The sequence below is a fragment of the Peromyscus maniculatus genome, chromosome 8 (assembly GCF_049852395.1).
Source record: "Peromyscus maniculatus bairdii isolate BWxNUB_F1_BW_parent chromosome 8, HU_Pman_BW_mat_3.1, whole genome shotgun sequence".
Taxonomy (NCBI): Eukaryota; Metazoa; Chordata; class Mammalia; order Rodentia; family Cricetidae; genus Peromyscus; species Peromyscus maniculatus.
In genome coordinates, this window is record NC_134859.1 from 64,486,285 (window position 1) to 64,506,144 (window position 19,860).

The 19,860-nt window shown below is 41.3% G+C and overlaps 1 protein-coding gene across 2 annotated transcripts in view; it reads right to left on the bottom strand.

The window, feature by feature from the left end:
- Positions 1-19,860, bottom strand: part of Nlk (nemo like kinase) — a 130,308-nt gene that overhangs the window by 34,917 nt on the left and 75,531 nt on the right. For both annotated transcript variants that reach the window (XM_076542964.1, XM_006977534.4), the window contains exon 3: positions 17,870-17,925. In XM_076542964.1, coding sequence (XP_076399079.1) covers positions 17,870-17,925 — 56 coding nt within the window. The remainder of the gene's footprint in view (positions 1-17,869; positions 17,926-19,860) is intronic.

The following is a 19,860-nucleotide window of genomic DNA, read 5'->3' on the forward strand; positions in this document are numbered from 1 at the left end:
TCAAGGTCAACTTTCTCGAGGCTAACAAGCTGGGCAGGGGAATTAGAATTTGGACTTAAGACTGCTTGAAATAAAAATGTACAACTGTGTTCTTATCCTTCCATCAGTCTCTCCTCCTACCAGGTGTGTGTGTGTGTGTGTGTGTGTGTGTGTGTGTGTGTGTGTGTGTGTGGTGGATGGGGGGGTGCAGCAGGGGAAGACTCCAGGCAAAACGACACAATGCCGGTAAAAAAGGAAACCGACAGCCACTCAACAAGTTCTTTCAAACCAGCGTAATCTCGACAGGAAAGACCAGGCAACCTCAAAAGAGCATCCCTGCTGAAGGGGGAGGAAAACTATTTACTCTTAAGTAAGAGAGGTATCACTTTGTGGCCTAGGCTGGCCTGGAACTCACTGTGTAGCCCAGGGTAGCCTCTTTGCCTTAGCTTCCAAGTGCTGAGATTATAAATGTGCCCACTCCTAGCTATTCACATTATCCTTTTAACTTTCTGGTCTTACATTTTTTTTTTCGTTGTTTTTATTTAATTTTTATGTGTATGGGTGTTTTGCCCACATGTATTGTCTGCATATCATGTGCATGCATGGTGCCCAAGGAAGCCAGAAGAGGGTGTCAAATCCCCTGGGACTGGCGTTACATATGGCTGTGAGCCACTATGTAGGTGGTGGGAACTGAACCCAGGTCCTCTTGAAGAGCAGCAGGTGTTCTTAACCACTGGGATGGCTCATATCTCTAGCTCCTGCTCTTCACGTATTAATGCAGTCTCATGTGAGTTTTTCTGGTACTGGAAAACATTATGTCCACTATAGGTACATTTCTTTAGAGTTCAGTCACATATGGACAAGCTCTTGTGCCAGAAAAAAGTTTTCTACAGGGTGCGTCACTTTAACAAGTAGGTCTACATACAAACTGAAAACTCAAAAGGGGGTCAATTCCAAGAGTCAATCTGTGAAAACCGAGGAAACTTCCTGTGTGGGTTCCTGGCACTGGAAAAGGGTTCTGCAGTCCTGGGCTTACAGTGGTAACAAGTAGCTACAGATCAGCATCTTGCAAGTGAGCATTGCACACACCCAAAACCAAACCCAGGGCAGGAAAGTGGTGCAGTGGGCAAAGGCACCTGCCGCCAGACCAGACCAACCAATTCCTGCAAGTGCTCTTTGGCCTCTGTGTGAGTACCCTCACTCATAAATAGATAAAAGTAGTAACAATAGCTGGCCTTGAACTTAGTTTGTAGTCCAGGCAAGGCTTGCAGTTTCCAACTCAGCCTCCTCAGTAGCTTTCACCCCAGGTCCAGTACAACTTAATCCTATTTTCTACCATCTGGTTTTCCTGCCTCCTCTAAGTAAGCATCAGTAAGAGGAAAAGAGTTCTAATTAGACATGTAACATTAAACCTACAGCCAATTATGTGATCCAGGGATATTAATATTTAACAACATGCATAGAGCAAAGCATTAGAACCAGTAGCTGAGAAATAAAGAGCACGCTGATAAAATACAGGCTTGTGCTAGTGTTAGGTCTATTAAGTTTCCTGAGGTACTGCTCTCAAATCGAGTTGATAGCAGGAGACACAGCTGGTCTGTGAAGTAGCTAAGCACCCCACTGATTCCCCACATCCTCCAATTAAGGTGAGTCTGATGTATTTATAGTGGCTTCTGAAACCTCTAGGTCCCCATGTAACACATGCATCCTGGTATCTAGCAACCTTAAAAAAACAGAAATGGAGTCACAACTGTGGGATATGACAGGAAAGATCAAATGCACACAGTCCCACGAGTTTCCTTAAACCCTCACACCTGAATTAAGTTCGGCAGGCAGCTCACAATCAAAGGTTAAGCAGAAGGCTAAGCAGTTTGGGAGATGATAATAGGGTTCTCAGGCTTTTCACAGGCTCCAATTAGGTGTGCCTTTGTAGATTTGATCCTCTGAAGTTGAGAACCTGACTGGCATTTCGTTTGTACCACCTGGCAAGTTTTAGAGATCTATTTATATTTTAATAGAGGGTGAAAAGACTGCAATGGAGCTCCCTCCCTATCCCCCCCTCATCTCCCCCCCCCCCATTTCACCTGGAACAGAGGTGCTTCAAAGAGCTGGTGTGAAAAAGTTGTTCCAACTATAGTGACTCTCTTAAAAGGAGAGAAGGGAAAAAAATCTGAGTCAGAACTTTTAAACAGGTTCTTTTGAAACTAACCCTAGGATTTTGTAATGGACTAAAGCCTGGGGGATTTCCTGTGGACAGGAAGGTCCTAAAGGAGATGTGACAGCTGTTACAGGAAGGAGGTTCTTGGGATTTCAGGCTCAAGGAGCAATTTATGCCATACATTTCTACTTAGTAAGAAAGGTTTGGTAAAGATAATGGAGAGGAGGAAAGGTCCACTGGGGAGCTGGTCTGGACGGAGGTTTAGGAGTGCTACTGAGTTGAGTATTAACCCTATCTTCAAGGTTAAAGAACACAAGGTATTAAATAAATTCAACCCAAATTAAAAGCTAACACCTTTAAAATTTTCTTTTAAGCCGGGCGGTGGTGGCGCACGCCTTTAATCCCAGCACTCGGGAGGCAGAGGCAGGCGGATCTCTGTGAGTTCGAGGCCAGCCTGGGCTACCAAGTGAGTCCCAGGAAAGGCGCAAAGCTACACAGAGAAACCCTGTCTCGAGAAACCAAAAAAAAAAAAAAAAAAAAAAAAAAAATTTTCTTTTAAAGAAATGTTTATTTTTACATGTGTGGGTGTTTTGCCTGAATATATGTGGGTGCATATGAATGTGTGGTGCTCACAGACACCTAAAGAGAGAGCGTTGGATCCCCTGGGACTGGCATTACAGAATCAAACCTGGATCCTCTAGAAGAGCAGCAATGCTCTTAAGGCTGAGCCATCTCCCCAGCCCAACTAAACAAATCTTGCTTTCACAAAATTCTACTCTATGGCTGGAGAGATGGCTCAGCAGTTAAGAGCACTGGCTGCTCTTCCAGAGGACTCGGGTTTAATTCCCAGCACCACATGAAAGCTTACAACTGTCTGTAGCTTCAGTTCCAGGGGCTCCAACACTCCCACAAATACACACGCAGGCAAAACATCAATACACAGAAAATCAAATAAGTCATTGAAACAGATCTCCTCCAAGGACTGGAAAAATGGCTCAGTGCTTACTGTTCTCACAGAGGAACTGAGCTCATTTCAAGCACTCCTATCAGGCAGCTCACAACCACCTGTAACTTCCACTCCAGCGTATTCAATACCCGTTGGCCTCCAAGGGTATCTGCACTTACATGAACATAGCCCCCCCCCACACACATATACACATAATTAAAAAAATAAAACTCAGGGGCTGGAAAGATAGCTCAGAGATCAAGAGCAATTACTACGATTCCAGAGGAGTTTGGTTCTCAACACCTATGTTGGGCTTCTGGGGGTCTGTGGCCTATTCTGGTCTCCATGAACCACATAGATTCATACACAGAAAAAAATAATAATAAAAAAATTACAAAAAGATAAAAACTTTCCCTACCACATCCAGAGTAGGCTTGTTAATTCCAGAGTTTTGTGAAAGTCCACCTGGGCATCCATGAACTCATAGCAGCTGCCTGCACAAAGACCGGAATAAGATCAAGCCAGTCAACTTTCCTGTACAGTTTCCTGTACAGTTGATGGCTCCTTCGAGGGAGTCAGTTTTCTTTAAGGGTGTGGCCTCTGGCAGGTACACTATAATCCAATGGGTGGCCCCAAGTCCATTGTATACGGGCAGCACAAACTGAACTCCATGGGTCATTAACAAACAAAACACTAGGGGACACAACGTTGTGAAGGAATAGGAAATGGGGGGATGGTGTACCTGGGAGGAGTGGACTATAAATATGACCAGAGTACAAACATATTTTTAAAAAGGAAGTCCACCTGCTTATGTTAATGCCATCAGACACTTGTGGGCTGGACACACCTTGCTGCATTCTTAAGGTCTCACCGAGGTCTGTCTGTGACCTTCCCTGACTACTCTTCTGGCACTCACTGCCATACACTGCTCCAAATGCTGGGGTTACAGGCATGCTCTGACACCCAGCTTTTCCCCCATTTTATACGTTATTAAACCCAGACATCTACTATCAATTGCTAGAACTAAAGAGAGAAGGCAGAATGGCAGGCAGAGAGAAAGAAGGAGGGGACTGAAGAGACTGCCATTAATTATGTTCTAATACCAAGAACATCTACTGGAAAAGCCACCAAGCTGTGGTATTCACAAGAAAGGGAGACATCTGGCTGGAAAAGTTTAATAGCAGAATACTCTGGCTAGGCATGGTGGTGCGTGTATTTGGGAGGTAGAAGCAGGAAGATGGCCATGAATTTGAGGCAAGCCTGGGCTACACAGTAAGATCTTGTCTTTAAAAAAAAAAAAAAGGTTAAGAAAAGAAAAAAAGAATATTCTAGAAATAGGGGACGAAGGTCAATTTTTCATAGTCCCATGTCTGGTCGCCCAGCCCATCTTAGAATAAAGAGGAAAAATAAACTGATCCAGGGCTGTGGGGTGGGGTAGGTGGGCAGGGGAGGAGGGTAGTGGTAAAGTGCTTGTTATGCAAGCATAAGGACCTGAGTTTAATCCCAAGCGGCCACAGAAGAGCTGGGCATAGTGGCAGGTCTGTAATATCAGTGCTAGAGAGGAAAGACAGGAGACTCCCTGGGACTTGCTGGTTAGTCAGTCTAGCTCAGTGAGTTCCAGATTCAATGAGACCTGGTCTCTAAACACATACCCACACCCACACCCACACTCATGAATCCCAGCACTCAGGTAATAGAGGCAAGAGGCCTGTGAGTCCGAGGCCAGCCTGGTCTACAAAGCAAGTTCCAAGACAGCCAGGGCTACACAGAGAAACCCTGTCAAAAAAAAAAAAAAAAAGAAAAAGAAAAAAGAAAAAAAGAAAAAAGAAAAAAAAAAAAAACTAGGTGGAGAGCAACTGAGGAAAACAGCTGATGTTGACTTCTGGCTTCCACATGTACAAATACACACAGAGAATCAAAGCCAATGAAAACCAAAAGAAACAATTTATTAAAACACTCAGAGAATGAGAAGTATTTGAGTTCATAAACTATTAGAAATGCTTCCTCTATACTGCTAAAATGCTACACAAATATGTCTAAATAAAATATGGCTAAGCAAGCATTTTAACAGAGCTAGCCACTGAAGCAGTTCAAGTTGAGCACAAGAGAAAAGCTGTGATACAGCTACATAAAAATTACCTAACTAGGCATGGTGGTTCACGCCTTTAATCCCAGCATCTGGTAGGCAGCAGCAGGTGGATCTCTGAGTCTGAGGCCAATCTGGTCTACATACTGAGTTCTAGGCCAGTATGGCTACACAGTGAAACCCTGTCTTTAAAAATTAAAAATACTTGCTGGGTTAAAACACTCATTATTGGGCTGGAGAGATGGCTCAGTGGTTAAGAGCACTGACTGTTCTTTGAGAGGTCCTGAGTTCAATTCCCAGCTGGTGCCCTTTCTGGCCTGCAGGGACACATGCAGGCAGAACATCACATAAATTAATCAATCAATCAATCAATCTTAAAAAAACCCCACTCATTATCTAGAGTTCAAATGGAGAGCAGGCTGGCTTTCCTACTCACTTGAAGAATAGAATGTTCTCTACATGCAATGAGCTATTGATGGTATATACTTTCATAGAACACAATCAGTGCCTTTAACTGATCTAACTGGATTAGAAAATGGAGAACCCATTGTATCAAACTATTCCCTGTAGAATGAATGTGAAGAGAAAGCTCCGAAAAGCTAAAGCTAACCTTAATCCCAATCACTTTTTACTGATATTTTTGTTTGTTTGTTTTTTCAAGACAGGATTTCTCTGTGTAGTTCTGGCTATCCTGGAACTCAACTTGTAGACCAGACTGGCCTGCCTCTTCCTCCCCAGACTGGGATTAAAGGCATTGGTCTTTACTGTCCAGGTTTTTTTTTTTTTTTATGATTTTAAATAATGGAAACATCAATCTGTTTCCAATTTATACTGGATAGCAACCAACATTAAGCCAGACTAGAAAAAAGAAATCTTGTAATATTAAATATTAAGTAGGCTCCACACTTGGAGAGTTCTACAATTATTTTTTCTTTCTTTTAAAAGAATCTTCATCTTAAGCCAGGTATAGCAGTTAGGTGTGCATTCCCAGATCTGAGGCTGAGGCAGGAAAACCTCCAAATCTGAGACCATATTGGGATACATAATGAAATTCTGCCTCAAAAAAAAGTCTCTCTCATTGGTGATATATGATTAATAATCATCATCATCATCATCATCATCATAATAATAATAATTATTATTGTTTGTAGACCAAACTGGCCTCAAACTCATACAGATCTCCCTGCCTGCCTCTGGCTCCTAGGTGCTAGGATGGAACCTGGTCTTCATTTCTAGACTGATCAAGAATAGAGTGTGTGTCTGTGTGTGTGTGTGTGTGTGTGTGTGTGTGTGTGTGTGTGTGTGTGTGCGAGTATACATCACAGCTTGTCTATAGAGGTCAGAGGACAACTCTGGGGAGTCAGTTCTCTCATTCCACTCTGGGGGCCTAGGGATCAAACTGAAGTTGTCAGGCCTGACACTTTTTAAAGCACCTTTAAAACGTCTTCATCTTGATGTGATACATGCTGGAACAAATATGACAGTCAAGGGACTTTTCCAAAGGGCACAGTAAATTCTTGATTTGCATACTATAGTTTATTAAACCCTCCAGCCAGATTCTCTTATACATGAATGCCAGTTAAAACATGCTCTAATCCATTTCAAATATGAATTTTAAACTCCTGACATTCCTAGTTGAAAGAAAATTCCAATCATAAACATAAGACTTAATGAATTCTCTTCCTTTACTTTCTCCCTCCTTTTTAAATCAAGTCCACAGAGAGGGAAATTTCAACCTAGATTTCATCTGAAATGAAAATGAAAGCATTAAATATATGGGCATAGGCTCTGGTGTGGATACTGTCGATTTCAAATAATGCTTTCTAAGAAAAACAGCAATGTGCCAATGTAAGCAAGCTATGCTCTCTTTTAATAAATGGTCAGCCCTAAATCTCATCATCCCTGCAACAAAAAGTATGGTGCTCTTGCAAGCAGAGAAAAATCGGTGTGTGCTTCAATTATAACCACTGACCTTTTCTGAGGCATACCCGTGCTTCTCTACAGAAATCAATGGGATAAAAGGTCATCCTGTTCAATTATTTGAATGGCACTGCTTCCCCCGGCAAAGGCAAATTCCTTTCCCTTTTAAAGCAAACGAATTTATTGTATAGAATGTCAAAAATTAAAACTACCTCAATTTCAATTTAAAATTGACTTAAAAATCATGGGGGCTGGAGAGATGGCTCATTGGTTAAGAACACATAGCGCTCTTGTACTGAACACAGATACAGTTCCCAGCACCCACAACAGGTGGCTCAGTACTGTCTGTAACTCCAGCTCCAAAGGGATGGGACACCTCTGACATCATGTAGACAGACAGACAGACAGACAGAAGACAGAGAGACACACACCCTTAAAAGTAAATAATAAAAAATCTGACTAAAAATCAACTGTACCACCAGAAAAACAGCAAACAAGGTGGAAAGCTGTCATTCTAGTTTGTCATTGTCCAGAAAGCTGTCGACTGAGTCTCTGTCACTGAAACTGTAATTACATACATAATAAGACAGGAGGGCTGGGCTGTGCCTGCCCAAGTGATAAAGTGCTTGCTGAGCTTGCACAAAGCCCTGGATTCAGTCTCTAGCACTGTATAAAACTGGATGTGGTAGTGCATACCTGTAATCTCATCATTTGGGAGGTGGAAGTAGAGGATCAGGATTTTGAGGCTAGCCTGGGATACAAAAGACCCTGTCTCAAAAACAAATAAAAAACAAAAGAAAAGCGTCCCAGAAAAAAGGGTGTTATTTCAAATCTCAGCCTTTACAAAGTGCATTGGGGAAGACAAGTCGGCTCTGTGTCTGTCATATGTGGATGGTAGAGCCTGATGACCCCCAACAGTGACCATCAAAAACACATACATTCATAAACCCCAGTTGGAGGCCAGCCTGGGTTATAGAGTAAGTTCCAGGACAACCTTGGCTGGTTGAGACCCTGATTAAAAAAAAAAAAAAAGTCAATCAAGTATTCAAAAGAAGCCACAGAAGCCACAAAGACTAGAATAGTTTTCTAAAAAAAGAAAGAAAGAAAGAAAGAAAGAAAGAAAGAAAGAAAGAAAGAAAGAAAGAAAGAAAGAAAGAAAGAAAGGAAGAAAGAAAAAGAAAGACTATAACAATTTTAAGAACTGTAGCTGGAGCTAGGCAGAATGTTTGTCTAGCTTACAAGAAGCCTTAGGTTTGATCCCAGCACTGCAGTGGGAGGACATGGCTGTACTGCAGCAGCTGAGAGGTGGGGGCCGCAGGACTAGAAACGCAAGGCCACCCTCAGCTACACAGCACACCTGAAAACAGCCTGAGCTACAGATATCTCAAAATAGAACCATCCAAAACATGTGTCTTTTTTTTTTTAAAGTAAGCTTCTAGCTACATTGAGAACACTTTATTGCCCCACAGTTTTCATTTACAAAAAGTCAAATCTTCAATGATCTCTTAATATACTCAGAGTAAATATCAGTCCAAGAAGTTGCAAAATACATGGATTCCCCCCCCACACCCCCAAACACACACCAATACAACAAGTGTGAGGAAGGCAAGCAGAGGGAATGGTTTAGTAACCTGGGACCCTATTTGGTTTTGGTCATCATATGCTTCCTCCCTCTTCTAACGGCAACTCCTTGCTCTGCACATGCTATGCCCATCACCCGCCTCTCCAAACAATGCACCCAGTAACATCAGACTCTCAGGCTAAGTATACACCTCTCTGAACAGTAGTGTAAGTATCTCCACCCTAACAACAATCAAGTTTAGACAACTTCTACTCAAATGTATTTTCTATATATCTGGGTAGGAAGAATGGAAAGGCTGATCTGGCCTAAACTGGTTTTGAGTGCATGCTGAGAAAGGCAAACTGTGTACCTAATCTGAGTCAAAACAGAGAACCACCCAAATAACACTTTTTAGTAACCATTCTCTCCTTATAGACACCATGAGAAGGGGCCATTGGCCCATGAGAACTCTCCTGTATGTAGCCTACTGTGGATCCTACCAGTGTAACCCTCTCTAATCTGTACTATCGCCATGCTCCAAGTACAGTTATCTTGCCCTTTTTGCACATCTGTGCAAGCCCAGACCACAGCTAACAAGTATAAACTCATTCTCCAAAAGCCACCAAGACCTCAAATCAGTCTGAGCAGACAACAGGTCTGAGAAATCTACTTCTGTGTCCAGATAATTTAGTTTAAAATGTCATTCTGCCCAAGAGAACTTGAGAACATTTACTCCAGTCTAAATTATTATGAAACTGTATGCTAATCTCTAGCCAAACAAAGACTGAGCATTCATGAAAGCTTGCTTCTGCCGCTCCAACTGGAACATCATACCACAACCATTAGCTACTTTATTTCTTCCTTTTTAATTAAAAATTTAAAAAACCCTGTCTCGAAAAAGAAAAAAAAAATCCATGTACATGAATGTTTTCTTGCCTGCATGTAAGTCTGTGTGCCACACATGTGCCTGGTGCCCAGGAAAGCCAGAAGAGGACACTGGATCCTCTCTGCAAGAGCAGCCAGTGCTCTTACCCACTGAGCCATCTCTCCAGCCCTTGTTTCTTCATCTTAAAATGAAGATGGAAGTAAAGTACTCAGGACACATTAAATTTCTTTCTAAAGTTTGTATGCACAGAAATTAAAGTCACACACTTCACAGCTGTTTGGCTGAACGACTAAACAAGGCCCACCAGCCACAGACAAAATGATCACTGATTGGGAATCTGGCTACTGCTTGGCCGTTCTGTTCTAGTCTTCTGGGCATTGTTTCTACTTCCGTGGTAAAGGGCCATGCTTGGTGACACTATGTAACTGAAAGCTTTTGCTTTAAATCATCAAGTGCTTTTCAAGTAATCCAGCTTGTAAAATTAAAATGGAAACAGTCAAAATCAGATCTCTTGTGTCCTCACTATACCTTGTTTCTGGAGACATTCTGTAGCTCAGGCTACCACTGAACCCCTGGTCCTCTGCCTCCCAGTACTGGAATTACAGGCATGTACTATCACCCCTAGTCTCTGTTTTTAAATTATCACAGTACTTTCAAACCTGTATCATAACCATTATCTATATGGCTGGATTTTACACTAGATTATAAAATCTGTAAGACAGAGACTCCTTTACTTTATCATTTAAAAATGTTTATTTTGTACCTATTATGTCAGGCATTGACAGGAACATAGTGCTGAAAAAAGACAAATTCCTGCAAATAAGATTAGTAATACTTATGCTCATGGAACATATCAACAAGAAATTCTTTTTTTTTTTTTTTTGAGACAGGTTTTCTTCATGAAACAGCCCTGGCTGTCCTCCTGGAACTCGCTCTGTAGATCAGGCTGCCCTCAAACTCAGGGATCCACCTGCCTCTGCCTCCCAAGTGCTGGGATTAAAGGCATGCGCCACCACACCCAGCTAACAAGAAATTCTTAATGTGTCTCTTTAAAAGTCTCAGGGAGGGTTTCTGGTCTGTGCCACACAGCTGTTGTGTAAGACTGTGATTACCCATGCACTTCATTTGCTGGTTCTTTTCTGTACTGGTTCCTAGACTTTCCAAAGGCTACAAGGTTTTAATGGGCTGGAACCACTATCACTAGACACTCCTGTAATACCAAGTCTATCGTCCAAAATCTGGTAATGGTGGCACACACCTGTAATCAGAAGGCTGAGGCACCAGGATTTGGAATTCAAGCTCAGCCTAAGCACAGTGAAATTCTGTCTCTAATAAACAGACACAACTAAGCAAAAGATAACCATGCAAATCTATTATCCAAAGGAGGACACTTCTGAGAGTGGAATAACTAACATTAATAACTAGGCCAGGAGATGAAGGTAAAAATCCAAGACTAGTTACAAAAGAGGATGTATGGTCACTCCATTAGACCTCTCATTTCCACCAAGTGCTTCTTAGCACAGAAGACTTGCACCATACGTACTTTTTACCACAAAACACTAAGAATCTCTAGCTAAAAATACGCGTTTTCCAAAAAAAAAAGTAGTATTTATTTTTTCTAATCTAGTAATCATCTGGTACTATGTAAGAGGCCTGTTTATGTGTACTGAGGCCTGTTTGTGTGTACTGCACAGAGTGCAGAATGCATAGAGTGCAGAATCTTAACTGAAGGAAATAGTTTCTCAGTCAAACAATTAGAACTGTTTCTCTGAGTTTAACTTCAGTAGCCAAATGTAATTAAGTTGCAAACAGTTTTCATACAGTTTTCTAACAGAAACTCAGAGTACAAAATGAAAAATGTAATCCATTGAAAGCTAATTCACTAATTTAGAAAAATATACACAATCTTTAAGAAAGTCAAATAAGCCGGGCAGTGGTGGTGCACGCCTTTAATCCCAGCACTTGGGAGGCAGAGCCAGGTGGATCTTTGAGTTCGAGGCCAGCCTGGTCTACAGAACGAGATCCAGGAAAGGCGCAAAGCTACACAGAGGAACCCTGTCTCAAAAAACCATTAAAAAAAAAAAAAGAGGCTCACCAATTTGAGGCCAACATGGGCTACATAGTAAGAACCCATCTTAAAGAAGTAATCAAATTAAAAAAAAAAAAAAATCTTTAGGGGTTGGGGATTTAGCTCAGTGATAGAGCAAGGTCCTGGGTTCAGTCCTCAGCTGGAGGGTGGGGGCGCTGGCCGGGCAGTGGTGGTGCATCCTTTAATTCCAGCATTCGGGAGGCAGAGGTAGGTAGAGCTCTGTGAGTCTGAGGTGAGCCTGGTCTATAGAATGAGTTCCAGGACAGGTTCCAAAGGTACACAGAGAAACCCTGTTCAAAAAAACCAACAAGACAAAACAACAACATCAAATCTGAGGCTGGCAAGACAGTCCTTGGTAAAGGCACTTGATGCCAAGCCTGACAACCTGAGTTTGACCCCTGGGACCCACATGGTAGGAGAGAACTGATGCCTGCCTGCAAGTTGTTTCTAACCTCCACATGTGCGTTATAGCATGCATGTACTCATACCCACTCTCACACAATAAAAAAAAAACTGTAAAATAAAGTAACACTGGAAGGTATACCAGGTCTTGGTGGGACTTCCTATTCGTTCTGCACTTGACTTTGGCCAAATCTGCTACCTTCTACAGGCAGGTATGGAAACAATTATAATCTATATACTGACCAATTTTAGTTGCTGGATAATCTCAGAATCATACTATTTAAAAATACAAGCAGCCGGGTGGCGGCGCACGCCTTTAATCTCAGCACTCGGGAGGCAGAGGCAGGCGGATCTCTGTGAGTTTGAGGCCAGCCTGGGCTAGAGAGGGAGTTGCAGGAAAAGGTGCAAAGCTACACAGAGAAACCCTGTCTTGAAAAACAAAAACAAAAAACCCAAAACAAAACAACAACAAAAAGTCCAATATATATATTTATATATATAAGCAAATTTCCTATAAGACATGAATATAATCATGTTTATTAGTTTCAGTTTCTCTGGGGAAACAGATAATTAACTGTACAAAGCTATATACTGATCCTGTATACCTAATTACATCAAAATGCTCAGAAAACTCAGATTTTCTAGAACAATATTAACTATTCAACTAGGGCTTTGAGGGGAAATAGTGGGAGATTTGAGACAGGGTCTCATATAATGAAGGCTGGCTTTAAACTCCTGATCCTCTACCTTACCCCTCCCAACTGCTAGGATTATAGGAATTTGCTACCAGGGCCAGCTTTCAATTAAATTCAAATCATCTTTTAGTTTTAAAGGTTTATTTTTATTATTTTTAATTACGTGTCTGTATGTGTGTCTGAGTTTAAACAGGTGCCTCTGGAGGCCAGAGGGGTAGGATCTCTCTGAAGACACAGGTAGTTGTGGGTCACTCAATATACATACTGGGTTCTTAACTCAGGCCCTCTGAAAGACCAGTAAGTGCCTTTAACTGCTGAGCCATCTCTCCAGCCCCCTACCTTCTGGTTTACAAATGCTTGTATATTAAAACTGAATTATGTAACATAGCATCACAATTTTTCTTATCTTAGAAAAAGTCTAACTATATAGTAAATGTATGTACAATGGAAGATTACTTCTTTCCCCTTACAACTTAGGCAATACGTATGTGAGCATATACAGAGGTGAGGGCAATGCAGGAGGGAGAGAAACAAGACAGAGAGACTGATTGACTCTAAGTATGGGTCTCTTCAATTAAATATCCAACAACCAAACAAATTCATTATGTATAACAAATATATTTAGAACTTGTCGAAAACAAGTCTCAAGTAGGCTTCAAAAACAGTTCCTAACAGCACTATGCCATGACCATATACAATGTGATCCTTCAGTATCTTCATGAGCTTGTTTCTAGGCCCCTCATCAGATACCAAAACCCCTCAAATACACAGATCCTCCCATGCATGGGATACTGAAACCAGGTCCTTGTGCATGCTAGACAAATGTTTTAAGCATTGGTCTATATTGCCAGCTCCTCTCATTACTTTAAGACATTTCTTTTTTTTTTTTTTTTTTGGTTTTTTCGAGACAGGGTTTCTCTGTGTAGCTTTGCGCCTTTCCTGGAGCTCACTTGGTAGCCCAGGCTGGCCTCGAACTCACAAAGATCCGCCTGCCTCTGCCTCCCGAGTGCTGGGATTAAAGGCGTGCGCCACCACGCCCGGCTACTTTAAGACATTTCTAGATGACTTATACCTAATATAACATATACATTGTGTAAATAGTTGTTACATTATTAAGAAAAAATGATAAGGAATTTGTGCACACTCACTACAGATGAATTTTTTTTCATGAATATTTCCATCTAAGAATAGTTGAATTTTAGTTATGGAACACACAAACAGAAGAGGGCCAACTGTATTTAAAAACCAAAATATTATTCACTCTAAAGTCCACAAAGACATAGCAACCCTCTGAAAGAGAAAAACAACCCACTATCTATAATAGTATGTGTGCATATTTCTGAGATACCATAAAGGGGGCTCTGACACAAGCAAATAATATAACCAATTCCTATGGTAACATAAGACCCTATTAATCTTTAATATATCTGTGTTTTAGGTAATAAGTTTTCTTGTTACCTAACTGAAGAGAGTCTAGAGGCTTTTTTTGCTTTGGCACTAACAAATTCATCTGCAGTACAGAAAAACAAAAGCAGACCACTCATTTTAGGATATTGAAAGAATGAGCAAAAGCAGAGTATACATGGAACCAAGGCATTTCCTTCCCTTTCATCTGTCAGCTATCCACTGCTGTCCAAGCTAACTACGCCTTCCTGAACAATCTTTACAACTGTATGCCAGTCACAGGTACGATCCTTCTCATAGTGAAAGCACCCAGTTTTCACAAATAACACCTCACAGAGATTAATTAGCTTTTTTTTCTTTTCATGATTCTACATATAAGCAAAAATTAGAAGATAGGAAACATAAGAATATTGAGGTTTAGAGTTGAAAGAATTTACCATTACTTTAAGAGCAATATGTCAATTTTAAAAGGAAGTTACAAGGTGATATAAAGCCAAAAAAAAAAGTAAATGTTTAAGCAAACCATATACTAGAAGATTCCATGAGTATTTTATGACAAAGGTTTTATTTGAACACTCATGATGAATCATAAACATGTGCTAGCTAATTAATAAAATGGACTGAAATTGACTATTAACACTACTAAGTCAGCTATACCACAAATGATTTTAAAATCTAACTATCCTAACTTTTCTTTTGAAAATTCATGAAATCATGATGAACCAAGGTTTTCTCAGGAACAATTAAATGATGGTCCATAATAAGTCCATAATAAGTGACAGAGAATACCTCCCTGGTAGAAATTCCATCTCATCACATTTACTTATTTCTTTATTGTGTATCTATGAGTGTGTTTGTGAGGGGTGTGCATGTGTGGAGATCAGAAACAACTTGTGGGGGTCGGCTTTCTCTTCCCACCAGATGGGTACCAAGGATCAAACTTAGGTGGTCAGGCTTGAAAGCACGTGCCCTTCCTCTGCTAAGCCACCTTGATTTTCTTAAAGGACCAACAAACCTTAGAACACAAAATTAATCTGTGATATAAACAACTTGTGACTGAACTATAATGTAGGCAAAAATGGTTATCGTGAATTAGACAATGTTCAATGAAGTGAATTGAAATGTGTTTGGTATTTAGTGTGTTCATATTCATCATTTTTTTTCTTTTAAATTAAAACATTCTTTCCCCACAGATAATTTATGGACAGCATAGACAAATTCAGCAGTCCAGGTTTAGCCAAACCCTAAATAGTCCAAAGTCTTCAGGCTGGGAAATGGCCTTTGAGCCACCAGAGCACTGCCTGATATTGGTATCACTGCATCCTTGGGGGGTTTGGCTATGGCACATTAAGTTTATGCTCACAGTAGGATTTCTGGTGAGCACCTGTTTTTGTATGTCCAGCACTCTGTGTTATGTTGTATTCTTCTGCCCTCTAGCAGAGGAGGGAAAGACAACTGGAGAGGAAGGTTGGGTACATGAGTGGCTCCATACTATGTAACCGACCCACAATATAGTCTCTGAACAGCAAGGGCTCAAAGGAGCTTCCCTGGTTTGTATGACTTGCCCTTGTTGTTATACATCATAGCTGGCACAACTAAACCGAGTCCTTACTGTTCTACTAAAAGAGCACAATTGGAACCCCACACCTGCCCAATGAGCCTTCTCCTTTGCTAATTTTAATCTGCAGTCTTTTGCTACAATAAACTGTAATCATGAGAACAACAGCTTTTCTGAGTCCTCTGAGTTCTTCCAGAAGTCCAACAATCTGTGGCTAGTCTTGGGAACCTCTGATACCAACTATAATATAGTAAAATATGTATCTAGAGGAACATTTTTGCTGGTATAAATGTTTGGTTTCAACAACTTCATTTCCAAAGAATGTACCCAGACTGAACCATCAACTAAAAGGTTAAAGAAGGTAGCCAGGGCCAAGCCTTAGAGGGCACTTCTGCAGAATGAAGAAGTGCTGCTCACTCCCATGGCACCTTCCTTCTCTCCAAGCAATTTTCACGAAGCCTTTGAAATGCAGTAATTAATGCCTCTGCCTGAGTAGCAAACTGAAGTGAGAAAGTACTTTCCAATTCTTGTTCTTTCAGACACTTAGGTAATTTTTCTGCCTCTCCCCTTTTCTCCCTCCCCCTCTGTCTGTCCATCTGTCCAAGACCTGGTCTTAAGATGGCTTTGAATTCACGATGTGGTCCAGGCTGACCTTAAACTCAAGATCCTGTCTCAGCCTCCTGAGTGCTGGGATTATGGATGTGTGCTACCACATCGGGCCAGTTTTATACATGTGAGAATGATGTGGCTTGGCCCAAAAGTATATTAAGCACACAATCAACCAGGACCTGGATAAGAGACAAAAGTCAAAAGTCCTTTCTTTAGAATGTGCACTGCTGAGGCACCTCAAGCGCACCAAGTTGTACTGACCCATTTCATAAATGATTCATGGGTTAAAATGTTGCCAAGGATGACAGCACTTAAGAGCTTGGCTTATCAGACCGAAACACCGCAGCCATGTGGCTCACTGCCACTGTGATCCTTTTATAAGGTTCCCCATTCCCAAGCCCACCGAGCTGCTCTCTTTCTCTCTGGGAACACTCCATTGTTCCCAGTTACAGCTGTCTAGGATGGGATGACCAGCTACTGTTACCAGTGTGAAGGAAAGATTTTCATTTGTTTCAGTGCTGAAACAGGAAAGTAACAAATAATTGGCTTTCATTTCATAACAGGCCTAAAGTATCCATAAAAACCCTTGTTCAAATAGACCATACAATCAGGACTTCACCCAACTCAGTGATGGGATTCTCAATCTTTGATGTGACACTTCACTGGGTTACCTGCAAATGGAAACTGGTGGCACCCAGCCTACAACCGTAAGATGGCCTTGTCTATATCTCCCTTTTCTTCATGCAGTCTCAGAAGCTGTTACATGTATTACTTTACTGTTCATTATTACTCTGGATACCTAACCAACAATCTTTAGGCAGCATTAGTGGAAATGGGAGAGGTTCACATAGGCAGGAGTTGAGAACATGATACTTTCAAGCCAGACTGAATTAAACATCAATCCCAACACTTTCTAGCTCTATGATATCCACCAAGTTTCTTACCTTTTGTGCCTCAATTTACTCATCTGTAAAATGAGAATAAATACAGTACTTCACACAGCAGTTATAGGAATTAAATAAATATGTGTAAAGAACTTAGTGTGTCTGGCATCTATATAGTACTAATAGCTACAGACCACCATCACCACCACTGCCATCCTCACCACCACCATCACCACCACCATTACCACCATCATCACCAGTGCCATTTTTTTTTTCATGGAACACAACATTTAACTTCACCACAGCCTAAGTGTTAAAAGCAAGCATGATATTATATCATCTTGACAGACAGCTGTTGGGTATGGCAAAGCCACTCATCCCATGGAGTTCCTGCACTACATGGCTGCATCTTTGGCTATCTGCAAAATGGGATAGGAATCATGTAGCTCACAAAACTACATGGAGAATAAATACGAGATTTGTCCAGACGTCTATCTGTTATCACAGAGGACCTCTTGGTAACAATGAGCTCCACCACAGACTTAGGATTTCAAAATTACCTGGTTTTAACCACTTCTGCAAGGATGAGACAATATAATTCATGACATAAACCCCCAAAAGGTGGTAAAAGAGCATGTTAAACAATAACAATTGTCAATGTCCCCTTCTTTCACACTCCCTGGTTAGGATACATTTCTTCAAAATAGTCAATGTGTGGAGGTTGGAGTATGTCAAGGGCAGAGAGTACCTGAGAAAAGGGAAAAAACAAAACAAAACACAAAGTCAAATTTAGAGAATGAAAAAGAAAACAAAGTTTGACACAAATGCAAGTAAACGCTATTACCTAATGACTTAAGGCTTAGAACAACTGGTACTGAAATGAACTGTTTCTTAGTAAAAAGTATAGAGTCCTTAAGACAGCTCCACAACTGTCTACCTACGAGATGATTCGAGCTGGGCTGAAATGGGTACATCCACACTACAAGCACTGTCAGAAAAGGGGTGGGAAGGAATGTCACAGTTGCTTTCAGAGCATGAAGACCATCTCTACCTTCCATTTCTCTGCTCCTCTGTTCAGCAAATGTTTCCTACACACATTCTACCTGTCGGACACTGTGGTAGGTTTCCAGTTTATACATATGAACAAAATATTTAGCGCCCCCATTTTCATGACTAGAAGGGAAGGTATACATGAAACAACACTAGCACAATACAGAACCATGCCCTTTATTACTATGCAGGAAAAATTAATAACGAGAGTGTCAGGGGAAAGCTTCCCAGAAGTAACACTATTCTAAGACTCGAACAGTCAATGAACAGGTAATGTGACAGTACAGAGGCCGCTTGTACAAACAGCAAAAGTCCTCAGTTATGAAACACAGTGGGTCAGAGGCAAGTAGAGTGGTATAAAGTCCAAGAGGAAGGCAGAAAATACGTCACCCACAGTCTCCTTAAGCCAATTTAGACATGATGGACTTTATTCCAAGTACAAGGAAAGAAAATACTGGAGTGGGGAACCAGACATTAGGCATTTGAAATCCCAGCACTTTTTATAAAGCAGTGAGCTACCAACAGAAAATAGTACACAGACTTGCTCCCACAGCTTGCTGAGTCCTGGTTATAGCACCACACCTAATTGCTAAGGAGAAATACTGGCTCAGAGGACAAAGAAAAGATGAGCAAGAAATTGTGCTACAAGCACAAGCTTTCTGATTCCACACCCCACCCCTCGCCCCACACCCGGCCTCACTGTGTAGTCCTGGATGGCTGGCAATTCACTATACAGAGATCTGCCTCACTCTGCTTCCTGAGTGCTGGGATTAAAGGTGTGTGCCAACACACCAGGTTTACCATAGCTTTAAAGAAATCTTTTCTCTTGTAGAGAATTTAAAATTTATAGCTGGGCGGTGGTGGCGCACGCCTTTGATCCCAGCATTCGGGAGGCGGAGGCAGGTGGATCTCTGTGAGTTCAAGGTCAGCCTGGTCTACTGAGTGAGTTCCAGGAAAGGCGCAAAGCTACACAGAGAAACCGTGTCTCAAAAAAACAAAACAAAACAAAACAAATTATAAAGCAGACAAAAGAAGAAAACCCATGTGGTCAGTACCGAGCCTTAGTTACTGAGAAGTTCATTCCCACCTCATTTGGAGCTCCTCCGCCCCTTACATTTGAAGCATCAGCTATACATCAGTTAAGTATGTCTATAAAAAAAAATGCAGGATCTAAAGTTTTGATTGTTCAATTTTTACTCAGTTATTTACTTATTACCATGCTGGGGATGGTATTTACTTAGATCATTTTTACTGCATAATTAAAAAAACATTTAAAAAAGCACTTATCATGTGTGTGACATGGGCCACGGTGTGTTTGTACAGGTCAGGGGACAACTTTCGGAAGTTGGTTCTCCTGAGCTTCTATCCTGTGGGTCCCAGGAAATGAACTCAGGCCATCAGTTTGGCAATAAGAACCTTCACCCACTCAGCCATCTTCATAGCCCCACATGTTTTTTCAGTATTATCAAATATTTACTACTCAAATTCTCAATTTTTTTTCTTTTTGGGTCGTTCCCCCCACCCCCTAGACAGGGTTTCTCTATCTATTAACAGCCTTGGACGTCCTGGAACTCGCTCTGTAGACCAGGACGGCCTCTAACTCACAGAGACCCACCTGACTCTGCCTCTACAA